Genomic DNA, 26,245 nt, shown 5'->3' with positions numbered 1-26,245 from the left:
AATTTTGTAATTCTTCTCAAATTACAAACTCCTTTTATTCCCATTAACTGATTTGAGCCTCACAAAACTCTGAAAGGAATGTGGAGGCTAATTATCACCATTTTTTTTTTCTGAGTAAGATTAGCCCTGAGCCTAATATCTGTTGCCAGTTCTCCTCTATTTTATATGTGGGATGACACCACAGCATGGCTGACGAATAGTGTAGATCCATGCCGGGGATCCAAACCTGGGCCACCGAAGCAGAACGTGCTGAACTTAACCACTAGGCCACAGGGCTGACCCCTAATTATTACCAGTTTTTTAAAAAATAAATCTGTTTTTGAAAGTTTTAGATTTACAGGAAAATTGTGAGGATACTACAGAGAGTTCCCATATACCCTATACCTAGTTTCCTCTATTATTAACATCTTAGATTAGTATGGCACATTGGTTACAATTGATGAACCAGTATTGATACATAGTCGTTAACTAGGGTCTGTACTTTATTCAGATTTCCTTAGTTTTTACCTGTTACTGCCCTTTCTCTGTTCTGGGATCCTATCCAGGATAGCATGTTACGTTTAGTTGGCACATCCCCTTAGGCTCTACTTGGCTGTTACAAGTTCTCAGACTTCCATTGCTTTCGAGGACCTTGTCAGTTTTCAGGAGTACTGGTCTTTTGTAGGATGCCCCTCTATTGGAATTTGTCTGCTGTTTTTCTCGTGGTAAGACTGGAGTTGAGCATAGAAATTTGAAGTCAGTGGACCGTGGATGGCTACTGCAGTTTACTCTTAGCCTCAGCACTCATGAAATCAGATGTCTGTAGGAAGCCTCAAGCACAGTTTGAAAAAATCATGCTCCTTGGTGTGGCCTACGAGGTCCTTTTCAGTTCTGCCTGCCCACTTTACCATTTTATAGATGAAGAGACTGAGGCTCGGTCAGGTTAGATGATTTACCCAAGGTCACATAGGTAATAATTAGAAGAAACAGGTCAAAACTCAAATTTTATTATTGCCATTCCTGATATAGTCCATGCTGTTCCCCAAATAGTGTCTGTGGATTCTGTACAGGACAGCTGGACACTTGTCGGTGAAGTGCCGTGGTAAATGGGGCCCTGGATGCCTGAGACTATTGTTCTGGTAACTCCCTGCTGCTGTCTTTCCTTCACCTGTCAGTTCAGACCTCGGTTCCTGCTCATTTCGTTAAAATGTAAAAGCAGCCCGGCTTCAGAGACTACACTAGTCAAAAAAGGAATTACACGGGTGTTTGGCTAGTTGGGTGTAAAGTGTGGCCTACCCAGTTTTCTTAGGTTCTTGATGGTCTTGCTGCTCTGTGTGATGGTCAAGAGGACTATGGGACATGGACACACATGTTGGTAGCTGCAGTTGCCAAGTCTGGGCATTAGAATACCCGGATAAATAGGTTTGCAAGATGTAGGAGGAGAGAGAGGTAGAGAGCCTGCGTTTGAGGGTAGTGAGTCTAATTTCATATGGTTCTGTCCATCTGTTTTTCAGGATCTACACGTGCACAAATTCTTCCATCATTGCCAGCTGATTCAGTCAGGCTCGAAAGAAGTTCCAGGAGAGCTCATTAAATATTTAAAGGTAAATGAACAGGAGCTTTCTGCGAAAGGTTTGTTTTTCATGTTTTGCTGTTGCCACGTTTTGATGTGTGGGGGAAAAAAATGAAACTAACGCTTTAAAATGCTTTTGACTGCATATCCTCAAGAGAACACTTTCTATTATGTACTTTTCCATTAAGTGGCTGTTTAGAAGCAGACAGCGGAGTTGGTACGTTAGGAAGAAAATGTTATAGCCAGAATTTGATGGCATATTTTTGAAAGTCTCATGAAAATGTTTATTTCATCTCCATAAATTGATTTTTCAGATCTTTTCTCTTCCTGCTGACTGCCAGTAAAGGTGCAGAATACTATGGGGAAAGGGCCAGGAGAAAGGGACTCACTTTTGCTTGGAATAAAATGTGAAATGATTCCCGTGTCCATGGGTGAAAGATTATCAAAAAGGTCAACTGAAGAGAAAGAAAGACCTGGTTTTGGCATGTTGCAAAAGAGCATCTTAAGAAACACCATCCGAATCCAAGACTGTTTATTCCCTAACACAGTAGGACTGATGTGCTCACCATAGGGCCTCCCTGACGGTGACTGTTTCCTTTGCCCGCGCCTTTAGGAGGTCAGCCATGGCGAGTCTGAGGAATTTTGACTTTTAAATGAAGCCTACAGGATTTCCCCTTGGACATATGTTTTTACTTAATGATATTCTCAGGAAACAAGAATGTTCATTTCTTTCAGAGAAATAGTACGACATGAGACATGTATGGCTTCTGGAAGCATAAATTGAGTTTGTGTCCCAGATCTGTCACTTACTAGCTCTGTGATTGACCTCGGCCAAGTGACTTTACTTCTCCAAGCCTTTGTTTCTTCCTGTCACATAGGGATAACAAGAATGCCGATTTGTAGGGTGGTTGTGAGGCTTAAGTGAGATATAGGGTATCCGCTGTGTGGTAATTGTTCATTCCACACTTCTGCTTTGAGTGTTTCTGATGGGCCAGGCATCATTCTAAGCATTGGGAATGTAAGTGAAGAAAACAAACAACATCCCTATTGTCAAGGAGCTTGCTTTCTTGTGGAGGCAGATGGACGGTAAACAAATAAATGAATAAATATATCTATGTCATGTCAGGTGGCGATACGTGCTGTGAAGAAGACCAAAACATAGTGAAGGAGAATAAGGAATGATAAGAGATCCCTCTTTTAGATAAAGTGGTCAGAGGTGATCTCTCTGGTAAAATGACATTTGACAGAAACCTAAAGCAAATGAGAGTGCCAGCTATGTGGATTTTGGGGGAGAGAGCTGGGAACAGCAAGTGCAAAGGCCCTGAGGAGCTTGTGTGGTACATTAAGGAAAAGCAGGAGTTGCAGTGAGGCAAGTACGTGGAGTGATATGTCATCACACTGGAAAGGGAGCTGGGGAGCTAGTCAGGGATGGCCTCATGAGCCATGGTCAGGGGTTTGAATTATACCCCAAATGAGATGGGAAGCCTTGCAGGGCTTTGAACAGAGGAGTAACTTTGGTTCTTAAAGTATCATCCTGCCTACCATATAGAAAATATGCCATTTGAAGGGTGGAAGCTGGGAGCTAGTCGATAAAGGTCACTATTATTCTTAATTATCATTAAGAGGTATAATAGTCATCTAACTTTCAAATCTTTTCCTTGGGTAGCGTCTAGAACCCCAGCTTTATGTGTGAATGCTTTGTCTGTTAAGATCTTTGGATTTTTCTTCCGGAGGGGAAGCTTTGTAAAAGTTTTAACAGAATGGAATGGAGGAGAACATCATTTTCATGTGCTGGTATTCTTAAAACGGAAAAAAGAAAGTACTCATATTTGTGTCTTAACGATGTGGAATTTCTGATATTTGTGACCTGTGTTCGCCCTCTAGTGTCAGTGAGTGAAATGCCATGTGATTACAGAAGCAGCCAAATTCCTGTATGGAATATTAGTGCTGAAAGGGGTTCTAGAGATTGTTTTCACAGATGAGAAATTGAAGCCTGAGTAGAGGTGACTTGTCTGTTGTCATTCAGCTGGTTACTACCAGAGATGAGTTGAGCCTGTGACGTGTCTCTTGACTCCTAGTCCCATGTTCTTTCTAGCAAACCTTGCTATCTATTGTCCCTGTAAATGACATTGTCTCATCAATTCATTTAACATCCATGTGTTGAGCTCTTATTATGTATTTAATATTTTCCTAGATGCTCTGGGGCTTGCCGAGAAGAAGAACTTAGGGTCATTGTCCATAGGGATCTTAAAGCCAATTGGAGAGACAGGGCACACATAAGTCAAATGACAGTTATATAAGTCAGCAGGGCAAATGATAGTCCAAAGCAACGCATGATTAAATGGCAAGCGCCTGATACAGGATATAGTGCTGAGAGTTCAATAAACTGAGGAACCACTGAGACTAGAGGGCTCCCATCTTTATCTTACCCTTTGGCTCCTTATTTTATTCATTTATTCACTCATTCACCACATATTTATTGGGAACCTACTATGGGCCAGATATTGTACAGGGTGCCAGGAATTAATGCAGAATAATTCAGACAACATCCCTGCTCTAGTTGGGGTGGAGAGAGTCTAATTCAGTAAGTCACTTTAGATAGAGATGAGTGCTGTGAAGAAAATACAACAGGTTAATGGGATCTAATATGACCAAGAGTGCATTCTAGATAGAGGTGTCAGGGAAGGCCCTGTCTGAAGAGATGACATTTCAAGCCGAAAGAAATGGATGAGAGGAAGACAGCCATAGGTAATAAAGCTGTGTACAAGGATAACAGGATGTTGCAGCAGGTAGAAACACCTTGTGGTGGCATGTTTGAAGGACAGAAAAAAAGAAAAGACACTGTAGCTAGAGCTCAGAGAGTGGCGACGGGGGGGAGGCTGTCATGATATGAGTTTCGAGAGTTAGGCAGAGCGCACGGAGGCAAGGGAAGCCCTTGACAGCCTTTTGTTTGTGACAGTTTGTTTTGGTTTTAACAAAGGCAAAATGACGTTATCAAAATAGCCTTTGGAAAAGAACGCTCTGGCTGCCGTGTTGAAAATCAACCATAGAGGAGCAGTACTGGTGCGGGGAGATCGCTTCTGCGTGGAAGGCCCGCCTCTCTTCTGTGTGACATTACTTCTCTTTTAACCTACCTCCTCTCTGAAGCCTTATTGGACATTCCCTGCTCAGTTGCAGAGTCGGTTGCTTCTTCCTTGTGCGTGTTGTGTATACCACTCTTGTGCTGTTTCCCTCTGGTATTGCTGTGATTTAGTTCCATGTCTTTTTCACCTCATAGTCTGTGAACTGTGGTTTTTTTTGATGTGCTTGGCAATTGGAAGTTCATTCAATATGCCTTTGTTGAATGAGTGAGCGAATGGCTTCACTGAAGTAAGGGTTTGAACCTGACTTGGAAGGGTGGCTAGGATTTGGCTAAAAACTGTGAACAGAGGCACAAAAGCAGGAATGTGTATGATATACTCAAGGAGCCGTCAAGCTACCAGTTTGGCCTTGTAAAGAATCATGAGTCTTGGCTAAAAATGTAGGTTGGGTTTTAAGTAACTTGGACCTAATACCCTAGGTCAGAGTTTCTCAACCTTGAGACTAGTGACATTTTGAGATGGACAATTCTTTGTTGTAAGGGGCTATCCTGTGCATTGTAGGATGTTTAGCAGCATCCCTGGCCTCTACCCACTCGATGTCAGTAGCACCCCTGAGTTGTTGACAACTAAAAATGTGTCCAGACGTTGCTGGATGTTCTGGGAGTGGGGGACGACGGCAAAGTGGCCCCTGGTTGAGAACCACTGTCCTAGGTAATAGCAAGGCATCAAAAAAATCTCGGAGGAGGTGATCTGATGTAACCAGTACTTGAGGAAGAATAATTTGGAAGTGAGAGTTAGACGTATTGGGAGTAAGAAGAAACTATACAGAGACCTGCTAGAAAATTATTAGACTATTTTGGTTGTAGGTTAGGGGGTCCTGAAAAGAGGTGGTGGCAGTAAGAATAGAAGAGATGGGGCAAAAGGAAGGAAAAACTTGAAAGATAGACCATGAGCTCTTCGAGCTTGACATCTTGCCTTATGGATCTGATTGAAGAGAAGCTGATTGAAGAGGTTACTGTTGGGATGATTCAGATATAGATGTGCGAGTCCTGAAAAGGGATGGTGAGAGTAAGGGTGGAAAGATGAAGCAAGAGTAAGGCAGCCTGTGAAAGATAAATACTGAGTTCCTTATTACAGAGACTTGTCTCGTCCATCTCCGTATCTCCCATGGCACTAAACAGTGAACTGATGTAGAAGGTGGTCAGTGAGGTTTGTTTTCTTCTTTTGGTTGGCTGGTTGGGTAAATAAGTGAGTGAATGCATGAGTGAATGAAAATGGAGAGAAAGGAAGGAAGAAGAAAGAAATTTCACAAATTTTGCTGCTTGTATTATTTCTATGTATAAGTGAACTCATTTCTTCTTTTTGATGTTAACACACCTTATCACTAGAGACAGAATGTTAGCACTTTGAAGAAATGTATTATGAGGATGTCAGAATGCGGAACGGCCTCAGTTTTGTAGATGGTGCCAGTGTAAGGCCAACTATATATAGAAAAACACTGTTGAATCCCAGTTACCTTCTCGCCAGATTACCTGATGGCTCGCGTTTCCCTGGAAGACGCAGTGACTGCTGGGGGCTAGTGTGCCGGTCTCCAGTACCTCCGAACACATCCGGCCCCTCCTCGATTGAGTGTTGGTTTACCAAGAGTCAATTGTCTTTATTCCAAAACCTGTTTATCCCAGTTAGACTTGTTATCTTCAGAAAAGCATTTATTATTAAGTAAACTAACAAAATCTTGACTGCCAAAATAGAGATGTGGATAAAGTAATTAACAAAGTCCCCTACTCACACTGAAGTGAGCTTATATTCTAGTGAATATGTTTCTCATTACTTAACTTTTTGTTGTTTCACCTTTGCAAGTTATATCATATTTCTGTTTGTTTTCATAACTAATAATGACTTATTTTAGTGTTTGCATGCCATGGAGATCCAAGTCATGATACAATTTCTACCTGTAATTCTTATGCAACTCTTCCGAGTTCTCACAAATATGACCCATGAAGATGAAGTTCCTATCAACTGCACCATGTGAGTTTCGGTGTTATCATACGAAGAAGCAATTTTTGTTTCCTTTTGCGTTTCTTCATTTTAAATATAAATTTATCTTCGAAATGAGAACCCAAAGTCAGAAACCTAATCTCAGTTTTCTCTAGTTTCATGCTTCTCACACTGGGGGACATGTATCCCCAGGGATAGATGGTACCAGAAGCCATGAGAGAAGCTTACTGTGTTTTCCTCGCCCAGGGCTTCTAAAACTGCTGTATGTTAGAATCATCAGGGGAACTTTTAAAAATATCTATGCCCAGACCACACTTGATAGCAATTAAACCAGAATCTTTGGGGGTGGAACTCAGCATCAGTGTTTTTTTGTTTTGTTTTTTTTTAACTTTCCCGGGCGATTCTGTAATGCAACAAAGTTTGAGAAGCATTGCCCTTGACCAGTGTTGTCCAGTAGAACTTTCTCCAGTCATGGAAATGTTATATATTTGTGCTGTCCAATATGGTAGCCATTAGCCATATTTAGCTATTGAGCACTTGAAATGTGGCTAGTGCAACTGAGCCACGTGTGGCTAGTGGCTCTCATATTGGACAGAGTGGCCCTAAGCCATCAATTTTTACTCAGAAGAATAAGGAATATTATTTTTAAGTGAAAACAAATAAGGATATATAGTAGAGTAGAATGCAAAACGCACCTGAATTTTGAAATTGAAATGGGAATCTCCAAAACAATTGTGAGCTCAGTGCTGGATGTTTCTGGCTGTGCTGCGGCTGCTGGTGCCAGCAGGGCTCAAGCTACACACACTTGTTCGCTCTTGTCTGATGTTGGGGATAGTCTGGTTGAAAATTTAAGAAGCATTGCTCTAGGCCAGTGGTTCTCAAAATGCAGCTCCCAGACCAGCAGCACCAGTATTAACCTGGGGGCTTCTTAAAAATGCTCATCGTTGAACTTCATCCCAGACATTCAAACTCAGAAACTCTGGGAGAGGGCTGAGCAATCTGTTACCTGCCAGTGGATTCTGGTGCATGCTAAGGTTTGAGAATAGCTGCTAGTCTCTTAACTATAAAACTTTCTATGAATTTTATATTGACTTTCAATTTTAGTTCGTATCATTATACCCGTCCTGTCTCCCCCTTCCCTTTTCCCCCCTCTGTTGACATGCTTTTCATTTTATTTTTCTACTCGTTTCCTTTTATTCTCGCTCGAGGGGATTTCAATATTTACCTTACTCGAGGTCTTCTCCCACTTAGTAGCTGTGGCCATACTTCACATGCATACAGAGGTTTAGAAAGGAGATGGAACATCTGGGTTGCCAAAATAGAATCTCCTTCTTTTGAACTGGGAAATCTGTTTTACAAGAACCTGAGCGTGTTAGATGCTGAAATCTGTGTTAGACCCAAACTTCCATTCCATCTTACGCAATCATCTCACCTTTGATTATTCAGGCAGAGTTAGGCATCTTTAGGGTTAGAGACGATGGTCTGACTAACAATCAAACGATGGTAAGGAGTTGGAGCGTGACATGCTGACTTTGTGAATGTTGTTTCAGGGTTCTCTTACATATCGTATCAAAGTGCCACGAGGAGGGCTTGGATAATTATTTAAGATCCTTCATAAAGGTTGGTGGAGTAAGCTTTCTTTCGGAGCAGTTGATTTTATGTGAGAATTTTGTCTGACGGTTCATTTTCTTTGTTTCTAGTATAGCTTCCGGCCTGAAAAACCGAGCGCTCCTCAGGCCCAGCTGATACATGAGACTCTGGCTACGACGATGATAGCCATATTGAAACAGTCTGTAGACTTTTTAGCCGTCAACAAGCTGCTAAAGGTAAGGAAACAGGACACAACAGGGAACAAAAGCAGCCAGAGACAACTCGTTGGATACACTCCCGTTTCAGTTCTGGTCTTTCCTCACTCTCTCCTGTGCCCTTCCCTTTCCTCCCCACTTTGCCCCTGCATCCTTTCCCCTCGAGTTCTCCGCGGGACCTTCCTCATCCTCCTCTCTTCCTACCCACCCCCTGCCCCTGGTTGAATGTAATGGATAGAATTGTGTAAAAGAAAGATAGACCTGGGTTGGAATCCTGTATCCATGACATAGTAGTTCTGTGATCTGGGGCCTACTATTTAGTGGCTCTGAACCTCCAAGTCCTCATTTCTAAAATATAAGTAAAGCATTTAGTACATCATTTCTGGCACACAGTAGACACTCAAATGGGAGCTCTTATTATTGTCACTATTTTTACTATTTCTATTATTAATGGTAGAATTGCTTTTTCAGGTATCTTAGGATATATCTGCTTGAGGCTTCTCTGTACCCTTCAGATTACATTCAGGCAAACACCTACGCCGTTTGGGCTGGTCTCAGGGTTGTACCAGGGGCTGGGTTGGGTCCCTCCCTGGGTGCAGGCAGTGTACCCAGGCAGGCAAGATTCATTGTCTGTAGAGAATTTAACAGCAATAATAAAATAAATTAAAAGTTGATTTGTTCTAATCACTACACGTAGGCAATTCAAAAACAACATCAGGGCCGGCCCAGTGGCGCAGTGGTTAAGTGCGCACATTCCGCTTCGGTAGCCTGGGATTCGCCGGTTCAGATCCCGGGTGCGGTCATGGCACCGCTTGGCAAGCCATGCTGTAGCAGGCGTCCCACATATAGAGGAAGATGGGCAGGGATGTTAGCTCAGGGCCAGTCTTCCTCAGCAAAAAAACGAGGAGGATTGGCAGCATGTTAGCTCAGGGCTAATCTTCCTCCAAAAAAAAAAAAAAATGTTGGTGATAAAATACTCTTCCCCGCTGAGGCAAACACTCCCACCAAATGCCCTTTGTACATCATCAGCCAGCCCTGAGGTACTCTTTTACCTTTTACCAACATGATTTGATGGTGTTCTGTGGGACTTTGAGAGTGAATTGCGATCACTTTAAAATGGGATTAAAGTTCAGAGACAAGATCCATATTGATTTGTCAGACTTTGCTAAGCTTCAAAGATTTGGGTAACTATTAAAGATTGATTTTTATTTATTTGTTTATTTTAGTACTCATGGTTTTTCTTTGAAATTATTGCAAAGTCTATGGCCACATACTTGTTGGAAGAGAATAAAATTAAGGTAAGTAGGCTCAAGAATAATATTTAACATAGACAAAGAAGGCTAATCTTATTTACAGGTGACCATGACATGCGAATCCTCTTTTATATTTAAGGGTTCTTAGCCCTTCGCTTTTCAATCTTGCTTAAAAAAAAAAAAAAAAAAAAAAACCAATGGGAGGCTGGTCCAGTGGTGTAGTGGCTAAGTTCACACACTGCTTCAGCAGCCAGGGGTTCACAAGTTTGGGTCCTGGATGCGGATCTAGCACTGCTCATCAAGCCATGGTGTGGCAGCATCCCACGGGAAATAGAGGAAGATTGGCACAGGTGTTAGCTCAGCGACAACCTTCCTCAAGCAAAAAGAGGAAGATTGGCAACAGATGTCAGCTCAGGGCCAATCTTCCTCACCAAAAAAAAAAGAGATGTACAAACTTGAGTTCTGACAGTTCATATGTTTTCAAAGTCTAATCTTCAGAGACTCTTCCACATAGATTTTTTTCCTATTTATCATGTAAAATGCATTACTTTTGAAGCTTTCCCTTTGTCTTGTGGTTTAAAAATGTCTATGTTTAAAACATTCATCTGGGAGAAGTCACATACAAAGTTAAAAACACTTTATGTAATAGATGTGTTCCCAGAATGTGGTGTTATACATTAAGGTGTATTTTTAAACTGTTTTAAAGGTACAAAGAAATTTCCTTAGTATAGAAATAGTAAAGCTAAGACTTCTGAAGTAAAATATGCTCACCTCATATTCATCATTTTTATCAGAATTTTCACAAGATGGGTTTACTGAAAATGAGATGCATGGATGCATACATACTTTGTCAGGACAAAAATGGAATGAAAAACTGGGATGTGTCTGCATCTCAGGAACATGATTCCAACGTTGGATCAGAATGACCCAATCTTGTTAATGATTTCAGTCAGTTACATTATGAGAGGTCCAGATAGTTCCTATAATGATCTAAAGTATCCGTTGAACTAGCGATAGCATTTTTAAGTTGGGGGAAAGATTATACTCGAGTGAAAGAAACACATTTATATATAGAACCTGTTTGAAAATAAAAATGGCAATTGATTTGGACCTTTTGGAACTCTGACTTTTTTCTCTGCCTATTTAATTTAAGCTTCCCAGAGGCCAGAGATTTCCTGAGGCATATCATCACGTCTTACATTCATTGCTTCTGGCAACAATCCCCCATGTGACGATTCGCTATGTGGAGATTCCTGATGAGTCCAGAAATGTCAATTATAGTTTGGCTAACTTCCTGAAGGTGAGTTAAAGGCAGCCAGAACATGGTAAGGAGTTATTCTTCACCATTATGGTCTTGAAAGCCAAAGACAGTATTACCTACTTCCTAGAGACTCAGCTAGATCTTTATAAGGCTGCTGGAGAAACTTTTGACTGAATTGACTGATCAATTCAGTTAAACATCCAAGTTTGATTTTTTTTCCCCCTCACTGAGATGGCTAATTAATTAAATCAGAGGTCCCACACAGGTGGCTTAGCCAAAGGCATGTTTTGCTTGCTTCACGTGATGTTTTTTCAAATATATTAATTTGAATGCCTTTAGATGGGGCCTGTACTTTCTAGGTTGCCACAATCCCCACCACTCCTTAGTGTACCCCTGAAACTCTTTATGTGTTTAAATTGCTTCTCTGATTCCTTTTGGCCTTTGAGGTCGCAACTCTTGAATGAAAGCAACCTGTTTGCTGACGTAACCACCATCTACATGTTGCTAATGCATGTGAATAAAAATTGTTAGTTTTGGTCAGTGAGATTATTTTGTTTGAGAGATACCAGGAACTCCTCTATTTATGAAAGAGCACTTTTACCGTTGTTATATTGTGTTGTTATCCGTATGTAAGGGGCAGTGCTAGAATGCAGTTGTGCTGTAAAGGGGTAACAGTGTCTATTCGTTGCAGAGAAGGTGCGTGGGTCGGTAATACACTTAGTTTTCACTTGCTTCTTCCCACTCTCCCTCTTCTCACAGCTCTTCATCACATCTCAACCTCATATTAAGAACCTCACGGTCAGCAAACCATCCAAGCGGTTTTAATGTCTAACATACCCTTGTTTTCTTATTAAAAATTCACAACTAGGTTTTAGAGCTCCAGAGTGTGATTTTCTGATATAAGTCCTCCTTTTGCCAGAATTAAAATAAAGTTTGAACACTATTACATACGGCTTTTTGTGTATTAAAAACCAAGCATCCACATATCTTTTCAAAGTAGTCTAAGGATGAGACTATCTGAAATGTAAAATCTCACTTTCTTCCGTGGAGTTGAAACTTAAAGTTTACTCTGTAAAGGGAATAGAACATAGTTGGTTTAATAACAGTATTTACTTAACAAGCATTTGTCTGTCATCTGTGTGAGGATTCAGAGATGTGAAAGGCTGTCTCTGTAATCACATTCAAGTACCTGTATAGGATAAAGTGTGATGACTCATACTGAATTCAAACAAAATGCAATAAGAAAGCAGGAAAGGGAGGGATTCTGACTGGGGAGCATGAACAGAGACTAGAAGAATAGTTCCCCAAGACAGGAGATGAGCGTGTTGCAGGTAGAGTCCAGGGCCAAAGATGAGATATGCGCATTCGGGAATTGCTTAGGAGTGAGTGGGAAAGCCATTTTGCAGAGAGTTTAGGCTGTGTGGAGGTAGCTCTGGAAAGGGCATCTGGTGCCAGGTGATGGAAGGCCTTGACTGTCAGGCTAAGGAATTTAGATTGTGATCTGTATGCACTGGGGAAACACCAAAGACTTTTGAGGGTAATTTTATTGCTGGTATGATGGAAGAAGGGAGAAAAAGACCAGAGTCAGGGTAACCAATTAGAAGATCGATCGGTCCCCCCTTGTCTGCCTGGCAGAGTCCATTCATCTTTTAGGCTCAGCTCTTCCCTAACCTTCCCATGCAGTGTTGATCACCCCTTCTGTTGTTTACCTGTCCTTGACAGCCTTCTATGGGCCTTCTTCTTGTACTGTATTTTTTAAGTATTTATTTGTCTTTACCATTAGACACGAGTAAAGACCATGTCTTATTCATCTTCGCATTCCTCTAGGATGCGATGCATTGTCTCAAACACAGTAAATCCTCAAAATGTTTGTTGGGTGAATGAATAAATTTATATAAGCATACCTCATTAATCTAGGTGAGAAGTGATGGGATCTGAGCTAAGGTAGTGGCAGTGGAAGTTGAAAGGAGAGGTGAGAAGTGAGATGCAAACATCTGGTTAATCAAATACTGAGTTCCTTCTATTTCATAGGAATATTCTAGGCACTATGGAGAACATAAAGAAAAAGAGAGAGTTCCTATTGTCCTATCTATGTGAAAACACAGGCAAAATAATAAGTAAGATACAAGCTAGTATAGAATGAAGTGTTGAAAGGGGCCTGTGGACCAAGGTGGTTAAGGAAGATGGGACTTCATCAGAACATTAAAGAATGGGCAGGATTAGGTAGAAATAGTGACAGAATTGCTACCTAGGCCTAGCATGAGCGAAAACCCAGGGGTGGGAATACACAGATGAGCTGTACTGGGAGATAAAACTGGAAAACTGGCTTGGGACAAGATTTTGAGTGTCCTTGAATACCGAGCTAAAGAGTTTGAAATTATATTCGAGGCAATAGGGAACTATTGGAAGCTTTTGAGAAGGAAGATGACATGACTAGGATTAGGATTTAGAGATTAATTTGGGAGCAGTTAAATGGACAGAAAGATTAGACTCTGGCCTGAAGACCAGTTAGGAGGCTAGCTGCTATTGCTGAGTTGCAAGATGATGAGAGCCTTAGCTAGGAGAATGACAGCAGGCAAATATCAACAGCTAGTAGGAATGTCACAGAGGGAGAATGTTTTAATAGGCCAAGACTTCACAAGACACAAAGAAAAACTTCCCTTTTGGTCTGAAATGTTCACATAGGCAAGCCCCACTTTCAAAAGCTAACTGACTACCCGACACCTCACTTTGAACTTTGAGAGTTGACCAAAGTAAGGCACTGTAGCTGAGTATATTACATATATGTGTGTATACGTAGATATATGTGTGTATATAGATGTCTGTATTTGTGTATGTGTATATACATGTATTTTGAAAATTGTACAGTTGAGTCTCAATTCCAACAATAAGTCACTTCCCCTTAATCTGTTTCTTTAAGGTCACCTAGAGCTCTGAAAGCTATTATTCTATCCTCTGTAAAAGTCAGAATGTCATCTCCTTAATGTGGAACAAATTAAAAGATTTTTAAATTTGAAAAACTTATACTTGACAGACTTTTGGAATTATGTAACTGACCGTTCATTTTGATTTGTTTTGTTAGCGCTGTTTGACACTAATGGATAGAGGATTTGTTTTCAATTTGATAAATGACTATATATCTGGATTCAGCCCCAAAGATCCTAAGGTAAGTGATAAGGACATAACTGTCGTGGCTGTGAGACATTAGAACAGGAGACCAGGGGTGACATTTATTCTCCTCTGGAGGATTTGGAGCTGCTGTTTTTGTTTCGGTACTTCGAGTATAGTTGTACCTCAAAGCAGGGAATATTGGGTAGTGTTTTAGGGGTCCCTAAGACCACCCTCATGTTGGTGGTTCACCTGAAACACTCACAGGATTCAACATATAGTCATAGTCACGGCCCAGATTCATTACAGTGGCACAGTAAGGATGCTCAGCTGGGTGAGGAAGGGAAAAAGACATCAAGGGGAGTCCTTGGCAGTCTACGCGCAGGCTTTCTGAGCCCCTCCCTCCTGTGAGGAGTCACAGGGAGCACACCCTCTCTCCAGCAGTGAAAATGCAGCCGCATGTGTGCAATCTCTCTGTTCAGGGCAGCCCATTTGAGACTGGAAGGTTAGGGTGTTTACTGGGGGCTGGTCAAAATTCCAGAGTCTCGGAAAGGAAAGGAAAGCAGGCGTTCACCGGAAATCACATTGTACAAATAGTCTGAGCAGGCTGGCACAGAAGGCACAAGCTTATCACATAGGGAACCTTTCAAAGTCCAATTTCCCAAATACCAGCCAACGACCAGTCTTGCAAGTAGACCCTTTTAAAGAGAGCAGTCTTGGGCCTGCTATCTTAACTCTTTCCTGCACAGGTCCCATCTCAAAGTATGCTTAGAATACGAAACACTTCTGTTGTAAAAAGTTTTGCCCTGTATTTAATTATTAAAATAGCCAAAGCCTACCAAATATGAATTAATGTATAATTTCTTGCCATTTAGGTTCTGGCTGAATACAAGTTTGAATTTCTGCAAACGATTTGCAATCACGAACATTACATTCCTCTGAACTTGCCAATGGCATTTGCAAAACCTAAACTTCAACGAGTTCAAGGTATGTATTTGCATTTTCCATCACTTGGACTCATTTTCCCTTTTTTGCTAGTGCTAGGATAGTGTATTGTTTTCTGGTTAAACCTGTCATCTTAAAGATATCTCAGAATTGTTACTCTCCGAAGATAGATTCATTAATGATATTCTGCATTTCCGTCATAGTGTCAGTGGTGATATTTGTAGTATGAAGAAATGGGGTATGTTACATAGATTGCTGCTTAAACGCCCATGTCAGATACCAGTAAAATTGCGCTCCATAGTAGTGTTTGGGCTCTTATATCAGACTAAATTTAGAAAAAACTATATAAATGCATTTTTGCTGAAAGGAGCATCAAAAGAGAAATATAAGGGCAGAATAACAGAGTAATATATATGTACTGATTTAATGAAATGCCTTCAGTTATCTCCATTGCTAGTTGTATTGAATGCTTTGTTTGTCTAGCACTATTCTTATGTTACTATGTTTTTTATTTGTCCCTTTTCTTTTCACATATTAATTAGATTTTTTTTCATTTGCGGTGGACCGTTTGACTTCAGTAGGTAGGTTTAACTCGGTTCACTCTAAAGTAGTTTGCTGTCTTTAAAAACAATTGATTTGATGAATGGCTAAGATGGACGGGGGCTTTGTTTGCTTTTCAAATCCTCCCTAGCCAAAATGAGGCTTTAGTTCATGTACCCAGAAAACCTAGGAGGCGGTGTGTTTACTTTTACAATCAGCTTGAGTGTTGTGAGAGGAATTAGCTTTATCACATCACCCTCAGAGAACAAGTTCCAGCTCTAGCCAGCATGGGGGCTGGAGGGTATCTGTTCTTTAAGTGGGTGTCATCTCTCCCAGGCTTGCCTCCCTTCTCTCTGACCCTGTTTAATGACTGCTAGGCCACAGTTTTGAAGGTGTGGATGAACAGATTGGATTTATTCAAATCACTGAAGTGGAAAACTTACTACCATCTCAAAATCTACCCAGATAAGGCCACCTGGCTTGGTCAGTACTGGCCCTTGTGCATGGAAAGTGATTGGGATTCACAAAAGAGCGTGGCCAATTGCAAGGAGAAAATCCAGCTGCCTTTGTCTCTACAGGAGTATCTGCTGAGCAGTGGTGTTAGTGATGGAATTACAGCCAGTGAAAATGGAGGGAAAATACTTCAAAACCCAAGCACCCTATTGAACCACCCACTTATTAGATTCAGAGCATGTATAGCTCAAATGCTTCCCCCAGTATTTATCGATAGCCATGAGGGAGTCAGGGCAAAGAAGGGGTGGACAGATATCAGGATTTAGGATTAAGTCTGACTACTCACAGCATTTGTTAAGTGCTAACTGAACACGTAGTATTATATTAAGTGCTGAAGAGGCCGAAAGCGAAATAGAAAACATGTCCTTCAGCTTTATGGCCTAATTGAGTTAAATGGTAGGGGAGAGGAAATAAAGACAGTAGAAATCTACGGTGGAAATTAGTAAAATTGATCACAATCCCTTCTGACTAGCTATAAGACAAGGCCCAACCAGGATATTAACAGCTGGGATTTCAGATGGGCTGAGGATGTAAAATGCAGTGAAAGGCATAGTTTGAATTGGTGACTTTATGAAATAAAAGATTTGTATTTGTGTGATGATGAATTGGAGTGAGATGAGGCTGTTTTTTCCTTTTGTTCTTGTGTCCCATTGTATTTGGGCCAATATGTAAGGTTTACTGAAACATTCAATAGTTAATACTGCTAGAATGATTCAGTTATCTAGTTTCTCTTCCTTTTTCTACATAAGTAAATCAAGTATTGTATAGAATTACTCAAATTTGTAGTTGTAACTGAATCTCTTCAGATATAAAGAAATGTGTTAAGACATTGTCAAATATAGAATTCTTTCATTCTTGGTCCTATCGTAAGATTTCTAAGAGTTAAGAAGAACTTGGGGACTATGTTACCAACTGAAATTGTCGTGGAGGCTATCATCTAGTTCTAGTTATGAACGCCCCTGTCTAGTGAATTTTTGCATGCTCATTCCATATGATACAAGAATTGGTTAGACCCATTAATAAGAAAATTATCACTCTTGCTAGCATGATCACATATTACTAAAGAATAAGTATAGTATTTTAATGTTAAAGTAATTTTTGAATATTTTTATAAATGAGTTTTAAATTTCATTGTACTGCAGATTCAAATCTTGAATATAGTCTATCAGATGAGTACTGCAAGCATCACTTCTTGGTCGGTCTGCTTTTGAGGGAAACCTCCATTGCTCTTCAAGACAATTATGAGATCAGATATACAGCTATCTCTGTCATAAAGAATCTTTTGATAAAACACGCATTTGACACTAGATACCAGCACAAGGTAAGGATGTACATGCAGTCATCAGTATCGCATTAGTAAATTTCTGCTAAGATTTTATATTAAAGTTTTCAGTAAGGAACATAATACGAGCATTGATGAAAGCATTTTTACAAATAAGGTTTGCTTCCGTTTCAGATGATTAAGTTTTAAAAATACTTTTCAGTTAACTGTTGAAGAAAAACACTGGTTTCTCAAATCATATTTAAAGAACAACACTGCTTCGTGATTTGTTACATAAACTAATTATGATTTTTAAAATATACAGTTGTAGCCATGTGTACTCTTTCAGATACATACCTTAAGATATATCCTTAAATATATATCCCTAAATATATTATTGATTATTAAGTGATTAATAAGCATGTCAAGCATGTCAACTATAAACTATGTAATGTGAAGTTTTTCTTCTTACTGAAAAGATTGGATGTGACTATAAACCTTACACACATTATACATTGTCTATGTGTGAAGGCCACAGCTGCAGTTGTTATTTGCTGCACCTTTAACATAGCTATTCAAATCTTATTAATGTTAAATCCTGTGGGCTAGAAAAAGTAGACTGCAAACTGGATGGAGTTAGAATAACCTAACTTACTTGCCTGGTATCAAATGGCTCAAGTAACATTGTACTGTTTCATAGTTAATAATTTGTCCCTTTGTTTTTACATTCAAATATAAATAAAATTATGATATCATTTATTATTATAATCACTTTGGAAAGCTGACTTGGAGATGGATTTTATTTTTTCTACAGTATTCCCATTTGTCCTTAATAAACAGAAAGTGCCTTGTCAGCTACGTTCAGCTATATTTCTTTAATTACAAAGACTTTTTTTTTTTTTTTTTGCTGAGGAAGATTCACCCTGAACTAATAACCACTGCCAATCTTCCTCTTTTTGTATGTGAGCAGCTGCCACAGCATGGCCACTGACAGACAAGTGATGTAGGTCCATACCCGGGAACCAAACCCAGGCCACCAAAGTGGAGTGCGCCAAACTTAACCACTGGGCCACCAGGGCTGGCCCAGAAGATTTTTTTTTTTTACTTACAAATTTTGCTAGTTTTCTTCATGTGATTCTATCCTAAAGTAGATTTACTCTTCTTAGCCTTAAGGTGTTATTTCTTTCTTACTGCAGTTTGCATTGTTTTTGTCACATTATAACTATAACATCCTCCCACTTAGTATAGTTTGCTCTATTATGTGCCATTTTCTTCTTCATGAGTGTTGATATTGACTTCACACAAGTTAACTGGTAAAATGTATCTCATGAAAAGATATCTTAAAAGTCATCCATTCTAACCAAGCTTTGTCAAACGTTTAAAAATGCCAGTTACCACTGGGTTCCAGTTAACTACTGCTTATGCCTAGTGGTGGGGAAAAGGATCTTATGTGATGTGGAGGAGAATGCCTTTAGCCATGATTTCAAAGGAGTCACGGGACAGTACAAAATGAACTTGCCCTCCCTGGAGCAGGAAGTCGTATTTTTCCCACTGCCTCTTCAGATGAAAGTGAAGGAAAATGGAATTTCACTAGTGTCTAACCTAGAGGTGGAATTTTAAATATTTTATGTCACATATTTGGGCATTATTTATTTTCTTAAATTCTGAGAGCAGTATATGTACACACACACACACACACAGAGCTATTGTTACCTGCCAGTAAGTTAAACACTATGCCTATTTGAGTGTTTGAGGTTTTAAACTATGGGAAAGATTGAAATGCCAAGCTCGTTATCCTTTCAGCGACCTCTAAAGCCCTTTCCTCTTTGTTCAAAAGTGTCAGACAGGTGTTCTCTCCAGTAGAACTTTGTTTGCTTCATGGGCCTGGTTAGCCAAAGCTTCAGTTCTAGTACATTGGACGAGGATGTAAATTATCCTGTCCCTGGTGCAGAGTTCACAGGTGGCCTGAGTAAGAGGTCATTTGTCAGATAGATTCAAGTAAAACAGGCTCACCATTAATGATGATGCCAAGGTGTGGGTAGAGAGAGGAGCTTTAAGCCCCCATAATTTCCATCAGGTCTCTGAAAGTGACCCCAAATAAATAGACAGTCAAGAAAAAAATGCTTCCTATTAAAAGGCTGCCTTGAGACTAGACACTCTAGTCGCTCCCGTGCCCCCAACTATATTGCCATTCCTCAGCCTGTCCTGTAATGAAATTCTGGAGATGTCACTGGCCCCTATTGTGTGCTTCTCATAAGCTGCTTTGGGAGATCTCCCTGCTTTTATAATTACCATGAGACATCTTTCCTATTCAGAACAGGAATGTCCAGTGTCTAACATTTGCCCTGGGGTCTGTGTCAGTTGCTGTACTCGCTGCAAGTAATGTCGACACCTAGGAACTAAAATTTCAGCTTGGACGGTGGGCAAGTCTTTGTCCCTTTTTTTTTATTTTTTAAAGTAATCCACGTACGTGGTAAAAAAAAAACAAACAAAAAACCCTCTCTACCATGCCTTACCTCCATGCCCCAATTCATCTCTCTAGAAGCAGTTAGTGTTATCAGTTTCTCATATACACTTCTATTTTATGCATGCACAAGCCTGTATGTAATGTATGTATAATGGAACCATAATGCATTTTTTCTTTTTTCATTTAATACATCCTGAACATTAGATCTACCAAACTTAAAGAAAATCTGCATAGTATTCCATCATATGGACACATCTTATTTATCTATCCTGTCTTCTATTAATAGATTCTTAGGTTGTTTTCTGTCTTTTGTGCTGGCAAAACTTTTAATGTATTTTGCACTGACTCTACGTTTTCCTGTGTTGTGTTCACCTGAGACACTGCAGTACCTCCTTCCCCAGTGATCACTCACTATTGGAACTAAAATGGACCCCCATCTAGAAGCTATAATATTAATAATAGCAGCTAAAATTTATTGAGGACTTACTATATGTCAGTCACTGTATTAAACTCCTCACATAAATTAATATCATAATTATTATCCCCATTTTACCAAAGAGAAAACCGTGGTTAAGTGACTTGATCACAATCAAGTAACTAGTAATGGGAGATCTGGAATTCATGTGTGTCTAAAATCCAAAATCTGTGCTCTTAATGCTCTTAACTACTAGACTATACTGCCTCTCGAATCTTAAGTGGGACGCCGAAAAATTAGAGGACCATCAGAAAAGGATGATCACGATGGTGAAAAATCTTGAAACCAAAACCATGTGAAGAATAAAAAAAAGTAATAAGGGCTATTAAGCCTTGTGAAGAGTGAATTAAGACAATTCATGGTAACTGTCTTCAAATATTTAAAGGGTTGCCATGTAATAGTGGAAGTAGGCTTACTCTTTGTAGTTCCAAAGGGCAGAGCTGTATCTAGCAGGGAGAACTTACAAGGAGTAAATCAGCTAAAGGACTCCCTTTCTAACAGAACCTGTGAAAGGGCTGGCATGTTTAAGAAGTTTAAAAACTAACCATTTGTCAGGGATGCAGGTAAGGGCCATTCCTGCCGCGGACAGGAAGTTGGACTAGATGGACTAGATCAGTGCTTCTCAAACCTCCCTGTGTACGTCAGTATCACTTGGGGCAGATTCCTGGGGCCCAGCCCAGACCTACTGAAGCAGAATCTCGCATTGCTAGAGACTATTATTGATAGGCTTATATGTTAGAAGTAAGTCCATTAAGAGGGGTTCCTGAAATTCACAAACGAGAAAGTGCAAACGGCCAAGTGACATAAGAAAAAGCGTTCAACCTCAAGAATAAATGCAAATTAAAGTAGCTATGAGATACTATTGATATGCTTTCTGTAGATTGACCACTGTGCCCTAGTAGTGGAATGTCTATAGCTGAGAAAATAATATGTGTAAGAGGTACTGCATTAATTAACACTACTAGTGGCCAGCTTTATCTACATATTTACAAATATCTCAGATCTCCCAAGTCTTTTTTTTTTTTTTTGGAGGAAGATTAGCCCTGAGCTAACTGCTGCCAATCTTCCTCTTTTCGCTGAGGAAGACCGGCCCTGAGCTAACATCCATGCCCATCTTCCTCTACATTATATGCTGGATGCCTACCACAGCATGGCATGCCAGGCGGTGCCATGTCCGCACCCAGGATCCGAACCGGTGAACCCTGGGCTGCCAAAGTGCAATGTGCGCACTTAACCGCTGCGCCAGCGGGCCGGCCCCTCTCCCATGTCTTGTAATTGATTTAGGGGGCCAAGATCACATTATTTTAATTGCAGCTTTAATCAAAACAAAAACTGTTCCTTGAATGAATATAGTAATCACCATTTTTTCACTTCTTCCATTTATTCATTCATTCAGCTAATGTGTATTGACCATCTGCTCTGTACCCAGGCACTGGGGATGAAGTAGTCAATAAGACAGACAGGGTCCCTGATCTTGTGAAACTCAACCCTCACTGGGGTTAAAGAACGGGACTAATATGATTTGCTTTATAAGTCAACTGCTATTTAAAAAAATAAACTTTTGCCTTTTATTTTAGGTAGTTATGTTTGAGGGATATGATTTGTCTCTGTATCGTGTATAAATCCAAATACCAACACACTTCCCTGGTTATTAGTTTTGAGACTATAAATGTAAATAGACTCATGCTTCACTAATTTGCTATGGATGTTAGCCTGCTTTTAGTCTTTAAAGTGATACATGGAGCCAACTTTATTTGTAATACATAAGTATTATATACCAATTAAGCTTTTGATGATTATTTTTCAGAACCAGCAAGCCAAAATAGCACAATTATACCTCCCATTTGTTGGACTGCTTTTGGAAAATATACAGCGATTAGCAGGTCGCGACACCTTGTATTCTTGTGCAGCCATGCCGAATTCTGTAAGTAGTAATGTGTTTCTGTTGGTGTTTTATCTTGTTTTATTGAATATCTTTGGAATTGGGGTCATATACTATCTGGTCTCAATCTTAATAGTTCACTTTCGACTCCATTTTTCCATTTACGCTTTTCCTAGAGCAGTACTTCTCGATCTGTAATGTGCACATGAATCACCTCAGGGATTTGTCACAACGCAGATTCTAAGCAGTAGGCCTGGGGTGGAGCTTGAAATTCTGTGTTTCTAATAAGCTTTTGGCTGCTTCTGGTCCAAGGACCAGACTTTGAGTAACTGGGTCAGAGAGAACACCCGGACTCCCTTGTACCCAGTGTTTGATTTTTAAGCTTTGCAGTTGTTCTGTGCCTTCATATATTTATTCAACTTGAAACTGACCAAAAGAGTCTTCACTTCCAGAAGGCTAGGCACCGGGGATTAAGCTGTATTCCTTTGCTTCTCCCGTCCCTTGGCAGCCTCCTTTCACCGCTTCTTGGTGAGTCACTTTTAGCTCATCACAATTGATCTGTGCTTTTTTTCTCCCCTTAGAATCTTAGAGTTGAAAGGAACTTTGAAGGTGCTTAGTCTCCCATTTGGCAAAACAACCTTTTGCCACTGTGTGATTAAAACTTTCCTTCTCACATTTGACCCAAAAGGTTTTCTATCCACTTATCCTAGTTTTGCCTTCAAGAGATACCTAGAGCACATCTGTTCCCACCTCCACATGTTACCCCTTCCGTATGTGCCTTCTAAATTTTTCTCCAAGCCAGATTTCTCCACTTTCTCATTTGTCATTCCAAACCCTTGACCTGCGTTCTTGGTTACACTCTTCTGAATATGCTCCATTTTACCAGTGACCCTATTAAAATGTGGTGCTCAGAACTGTATACTTTATAGTCTGCCCAGTGGAACTATGAACTCCCACCCCACCCCCACCCCATGTTCTTTATGGACCAAGATCACCTTCACACTTGCAGCAGCTGTGTCACATTGTTGGGGGGTAGGTTAAGCTGTGTCCTTTCTGGCTTCCTTTGGAAATTCCCCCTATCAAATGTCCCAGTTGATTTGTCAAGCCTGCCCTGCCCTGGGTTCCTGAGTAAGCTGTTTCTACGTCTCCCTGATGGTTCGATTGCCTGGAGCTCCCAATCATGATCCTGTGGACCAGTTCAGTGTGGATGCTGCATCGCCTATCTGGCTGTCAGGCTGGTCTTTCCTCACAAACACAGGAGCTCATGCTTATGCTCACTCTGCACTTGACAGCGGTATTTGGAAATGTTTCAGTTGTCTGTTCTTTCTTTTGCAGCTCAGGTTCACCTAGGGCTTCTGGTCACACCCCTCCTTCTAGCATTGCCCCTGGTTCCAAGGAGGAGAACTGAACCATGTTTAGACTGCACCAGCTGCAGCTTTTGTCGGCCATCTAGAGTTATGTCATTTGGCCAGAGGTCATGGTTACAACTGTATGCTAGTCCCGATTTTTTGAAGTGATGTCACCTGAATACCAATACTGATAGCTGATTGAGACTTTCACAGTGAGCTTTGTTCCAAATCAGTGTACATCTCATTCTGTTAATTCCGACTTCTTATCCTCGTGTACAAATTTGGTTAAATGACAGAGATATCACATTGTGTTACAGGCATCCCGGGATGAGTTTGCATGTGGCTTCACTTCACCTACAAACAGAGGGAGTCTGAGCACTGACAAAGACACCGGTAATTAAGTCTTTTAAAGATTCTGTGTTACATGGCTGTTTAGAAATGTACCCTGTACTTCTTGGTATTTTTGAAATATTTCATAATAAAAACTATATGTAGCCTGACCTCTGCTAAAGTTTAATTAAAATCTGACTCATACTTGCAGCCACATTTCTTTGCTTAGGTGTCCTTGTCTAAGCTTGTTTAAAATGTAGCTTGGTATACTGAGAAAATAGATGATAATGAGAAAAACACTGGTTTCCAATCCTCTTATCTGTCTTCAATCTTGGACAAGACACTTTCCTTTTCTGGACCCAAGTATCCTTATCTATAAAATTAACTTTCAAATTGTGTGGCTTTATTTTATTACTTTCAAGGAGTTTCTTGTAGTTTCATACATAGTAAAGTTTTCGAGAAGCAGACAATTGCTTACCCTTTATTTGGCTTCTTATGGCATTTTGATACAATATATAAACTTAACACTTTAGGTGAGCAAGCTCTATTCCCTAAAATATATCTTTACTTAAGTTAACCTACTCGTTGTTAAAAATATTTTTGACAGTTCCTCCTGTTGCTAACAAGCACTTGGCTTTTTTTCTAGCTTATGGGTCTTTTCAAAATGGACATGGAATTAAGAGGGAAGATTCCAGAGGTTCCCTCATCCCAGAAGGAGTAATAGGATTTCCAGATCAGGGCAGCACTGGTGAAAATGTAAGAACCTAAATATAGAGGATAACCGTCATGCTGTGTTAGGCTACAACAATCTGTCTCTTTATATAAATAAGCAGCTTTCTACTCTCCTGTAGTCCATCCTGGATCTGTAAGAAGCATCCCATAATTCTTCGATGTTGTAGCAGTTCCTTCCTATCCTGGCAGCTGCTACTTGGATATCTGAAACTGTTTGTAGAGGATAAGGCATTCATCTTGAAGAGTTCTAACTTTGAATACCTCTTTTAACCTTAGCACACTGTAACCTGTTCTAGAGAGGGAAGGTTCAAGTTTAAAATGTCTCATGTACCTTGTCACTTAAATCACTTCCTGGCAGGATCGATTCAGCCTTTCATTCTTTTGTAATAGAGTAATGACATTAACATGGGAGAAAAAAATATCTAGGTCCCCAGATTGATATCTCAGCATCCTAGCATCACTTATTAGGAGTATATTCTCTAATTCTTCAATCAAATTGTTTCAAACCTAACCCTAAAATTTGGGATATGTCTGCCTTCAGACAGACAAACCTCATTTTAGAGCAGTAAAGCCTTGTTACGCTGCTATGTAAAATCATAGAATCATATAAAATTAGAGCTAGAAGGTCTATAAAAATAATAAATTCTAACTCTCAATTTACAAATGAAAACTGGAATTGGGACTTAGGACAACAACACAGCTATGGCAGGCTCAGACCTGAACCCAGGCTTCCTAATTCCGGCACTTTCCCTCCTTAAATCATGGTGCTCTCAGTGTGCATCAGAATCACCTGCGGGTCTTAATAAAAAGAGGTGGCTGAGCCTCACCCCCGGAGTTTCTGATTCAGTCCGTCTGGGATGGGGCTTGCTAATTTAGATTTCTAAGTTCCCAGGTGGTGCTGATGCTGCTGGGTGGGAACACTCCCTTGAGAAGCAGTGGACTATACTTATACCTTGAGCCTTTGCGTAAATAGTAATTTATCCACAGAGGGTCCAGTTTCACACCATTTAGAATTATGACAACAGACACTGTCATAGGTAAAGTAAATAAAGGACAAAGAGGCTGAATGACTTGTTAGTAGTCACACAGCTAACAAGCATTCAGAACCTAGATGTTTTGCTCCAAGTGAAAGTTCATTCTTAGCAAATCATATATAATGTATATCTCCAGCCAGTTTAGCTCAACTGAAAGTACTGGTTTTTAACAAGGGTAAATTCTTTAGGAGATTATTATTACTCTATTCATATAAATTCCCAAATAAGTCAGATCTTGTCCTGCTTAACAACTGATATTTTAACAAAAATCATTAAATAATAGGAACATCACTATATTGTAGAGGCTCTGCTTTTGAAGTATTACTGGGTCCTCTTTAATGTAATTGTAATATTATTAGCCCTTTTTTATATAGACTTTCTGACCTCTTATTTGGAGGCTGGATTTTAATAAACTCTGAGAGATTTAAATTAAAGAGTTTAAAATGTTTCTTATGCTTCCACGTACCTTAAATTCCTCCTCCATGTAAAAGCTATTTTTCCTGGAATATCCACATACAGTTATTTAAAATTTTTACTGCTAAAACACAGAACCTATGGGAATGAAACATACACAGTATTCATGGCCGTATCTTGAAGACGACCCCAAGGTAATTTCCAGTGATATTACTCGGTGCAGTAGCAATGATTTGAGCCCATTTA

General features: G+C 40.0%; 1 protein-coding gene across 2 annotated transcripts in view; it reads left to right on the top strand.

The window, feature by feature from the left end:
* Window positions 1-26,245, top strand: part of DOCK11 (dedicator of cytokinesis 11) — a 183,188-nt gene that overhangs the window by 90,511 nt on the left and 66,432 nt on the right. The window contains exons 23-35 of one of the 2 annotated variants that reach the window (XM_046673238.1): window positions 1,494-1,583; window positions 6,542-6,660; window positions 8,181-8,250; window positions 8,331-8,456; window positions 9,662-9,733; window positions 10,842-10,988; window positions 14,032-14,115; window positions 14,933-15,044; window positions 15,545-15,583; window positions 17,198-17,376; window positions 22,066-22,182; window positions 23,807-23,882; window positions 24,466-24,575. In XM_046673238.1, the coding sequence (XP_046529194.1) occupies window positions 1,494-1,583; window positions 6,542-6,660; window positions 8,181-8,250; window positions 8,331-8,456; window positions 9,662-9,733; window positions 10,842-10,988; window positions 14,032-14,115; window positions 14,933-15,044; window positions 15,545-15,583; window positions 17,198-17,376; window positions 22,066-22,182; window positions 23,807-23,882; window positions 24,466-24,575 (1,341 nt within the window). The remainder of the gene's footprint in view (window positions 1-1,493; window positions 1,584-6,541; window positions 6,661-8,180; window positions 8,251-8,330; window positions 8,457-9,661; window positions 9,734-10,841; window positions 10,989-14,031; window positions 14,116-14,932; window positions 15,045-15,544; window positions 15,584-17,197; window positions 17,377-22,065; window positions 22,183-23,806; window positions 23,883-24,465; window positions 24,576-26,245) is intronic. The other variant, XM_046673239.1, reaches the window with a different exon arrangement.

Source organism: Equus quagga, chromosome 10 (genome assembly GCF_021613505.1).
Source record: "Equus quagga isolate Etosha38 chromosome 10, UCLA_HA_Equagga_1.0, whole genome shotgun sequence".
Taxonomy (NCBI): domain Eukaryota; kingdom Metazoa; phylum Chordata; class Mammalia; order Perissodactyla; family Equidae; genus Equus; species Equus quagga.
This window is presented reverse-complemented; position numbering and strand designations above follow the sequence as displayed.